The sequence below is a fragment of the Lineus longissimus genome, chromosome 5 (assembly GCF_910592395.1).
Source record: "Lineus longissimus chromosome 5, tnLinLong1.2, whole genome shotgun sequence".
In the NCBI taxonomy this organism is placed as follows: domain Eukaryota; kingdom Metazoa; phylum Nemertea; class Pilidiophora; order Heteronemertea; family Lineidae; genus Lineus; species Lineus longissimus.
This window is the reverse complement of record NC_088312.1, coordinates 14,997,710-15,000,558: the sequence shown is the minus strand read 5'-3', so window position 1 is coordinate 15,000,558 and position 2,849 is coordinate 14,997,710. Positions and strand designations below refer to the sequence as shown.

Below are 2,849 nucleotides of genomic sequence, written 5' to 3'. Positions count from 1 at the left end.
CAAACTTTTTCATCAAACTTTTTGGTCAAATTTTTCCATTCTGCCCACTCATGCCACACGGTGGATTTATTTGGTCAACCTTTTCGAATATGGCACCCGTCCAGTCAAGACTTCTATTTGCTCTGGCAGCTGGTTCAGCTGTTGCTGCAATGGCTGCAGCTGTGGCATACCACAAGATGAAGCGTCGCCGTACTAAAAGAACTGTATGGGTCAGAAAATGGATCCAGAGGAGAAAAACAAGGGGATCGTATGCCATGCTAGTAGATGAGTTGCGACTAGAGGATCCAGGATCATACAAGAATTATTTGAGGATGGATGAGGAGACGTTTGAGCACCTAGTTCAACTGGTGACGCCTTACGTGGCAAGGGAAGACACCAACATGCGCGAGGCAATTACTCCAGCAGAACGTCTGGCGGTTACTCTAAGGTTCCTAGCCACTGGGGAAACTTTCCAGAGTCTTCAGTTTTCAACACGGCTGAGTCGCTCAACAATCGGTGCAATAATACCAGAAACGTGCTGTGCAATCTACGAAACCTTAAAGATGGATTATATCAAGGTACGTCCAAACTATCTCTTTCGAGATAATCAGATTTTCATTTGTCACATTTTCTGGAATTGAAATACAAACGAAGGAAATTGTAGGAAGATCATGTATTATTTTCTTATGTATGTTGTTGACTACAAGTGTACAACATTCTAATGATTCGAGAATGCTTCATACATAGCCTGACTTACAATATCACTTGTACCTGAACCTGTATTTTGGCCGAGTGGAACTGTGGAAAACCGGGGAGTGACCATTTCATTACGAAATTGACAGGAAGGTCGAACTGCATTCTCAACAGACAGTGGAAAGAAAGTTTCAGACGGAGGCTGTGCCTGATAGCTGCGATTTTTCACATTAACATAATTCCTCTTGGTGTTCAAATCAGCCTCCTGTCCGTCAAGCAAAGCTAAGCTGATCTTTCTTTTTACATTCTGTCGTACATCTGGAGATTCGATTGCACGAATCTCTGAGGCTACATACTTCCCAAACACATCATATACATCATTCGCTTCTGTTGGCGGAGGCCTATTTGATGCGAGTGCAGCATCTTTTAATTCCGCCAGAGTGTTGGTGGCCGTCTGAAACATTGACACTTCCGCTGAAACCGATTTTGATGATTTCCTTTTCGGATTCCATGAAGACACCTTAGCAGCGATCTTGGAGGTCGATGGTTGCGTATCTACATGTATCACTTTGTCCGATTCATCCTCGGATACTTCGTCGTCATCAGACAGATCCTGAAAAAACAAAGATATCATGTGGTCACTCATTCGTGAAATAAATGTCTATCTTTTCAGGTGCCGTCGAACGAACAAGAATGGCTCAAGGTTGCAGAGGAATTTGAAACAAAGTGGAACCTTCCCCACTGTTTGGGTGCAATGGACGGAAAACACGTTGTTTTCCGCCCACCATTGCGCTATGGCTCCTATTTCTACAACTATAAAGGCACCCATAGTATTGTTCTGTTTGCATTGGTTGATGCCGACTACAAGTTCTTGATGATTGATGCTGGAACCAACGGTCGTGTCGGAGATGGAGGTGTTTTCAGGAAGAGCGATCTCAATAACGCTATGGCGGATGGGACTATACATTTTCCTGAGGCAAAACCCTTACACGATTGCGATGCCACCATGCCCTATTTTTTCGTAGCAGATGATGCTTTTCCTTTACAAACTGACATCATGAAGCCGTATCCATTTAGAAATCTTGATAAAGACAAACGTGTTTTCAACTACCGCCTGAGTCGGGCTAGGCGTGTGGTTGAAAATGCATTTGGGATATTAGCTAACAGATTTCGCGTGTTTCTTGCTCCTATTCTGCTATCCCCTGAGAAAGTGCAGATGATCATTCTGGCTGCTTGTGCACTGCACAACTTCCCGAGGGTCCATAATTCGGCCAAGTACTTCCCTCCCAGGGCAGTAGATAGGGAACAATTAAACCGCGGTGTTGTAGCTAAGGGGGATTGGAGATCAGTTAAGAAAGCTGAGGGGGCTTTCCAAGGTATTGAACATCAGTCTGGAAACCGTTATGCCAATGATGCACAATCACAAAGAGATGCTCTGCGCGGCTATGTGAATGGCATCGGACGAGTAGCATGGCAGGACAGATTTTGCAGCTGAGCCTGTCAGTAGAAATACTTCGATGTGCAATGTACATGAATGTGTTGATATAAAATAAACATATTAACTGTCTATTCACCTTGTACATTTGATCGTCATGTTCATCGGCCATGGTAGATGTACTGCATCTCGGCTCTAGATGGTCCTTTAAGAACAGCATCTTCTGAAACCACCATACTTTTGGTTGATACATGTCGTTGGCCCCTGCTCCACTTTTGTTCTTCTTCTTCATCTTGTCGAATTCTCTGGACAAATGACTTCAAAGTCCATTCAGCTTCCTTTTAACTGCTTCAACTGTGCAACCTTCACATTTTGGGGAAAGTTTGTCCACGATACCTTGGTAGGCAGTTTCTTTCTTGACCCTATTATGGTACATGGGATTCTTTGTGTCGTAGAGTACAGGGCGGGCCCTGTACTCCTCGATCAAAATGTCTGTGAGTTCTTGTGTCCACATACCAGCAGTTTTTGGGCCTTATGTGCTGACGAGATACCCTTATCTGTTTATATAGTGAAGGAAATGCACAGTGTAGGTGACATAACCATTCAAAATAGGCCTCAACACCAAGAAAATGACATATATGAGGACATAGCTATCCATAACACAAGGCCTGGTCACTGGGTTCAAAGCGTTAATCGAACAATAAAAATATTTCCCCGCGCCACACGGTAGGATTCTTGTATT

General features: G+C 43.8%; 1 protein-coding gene across 1 annotated transcript; it reads left to right on the top strand.

Moving 5' to 3' along the window:
* LOC135488540 (uncharacterized) lies at positions 1-2,167 on the top strand. The gene is made up of 2 exons (XM_064773175.1): positions 1-557; positions 1,346-2,167. Exons 1-2 carry the CDS (start codon positions 51-53, stop codon positions 2,165-2,167), a joined length of 1,329 nt encoding a protein of 442 aa, XP_064629245.1. The 5' UTR covers positions 1-50.
* The last annotated feature ends 682 nt before the right edge of the window (positions 2,168-2,849 follow it).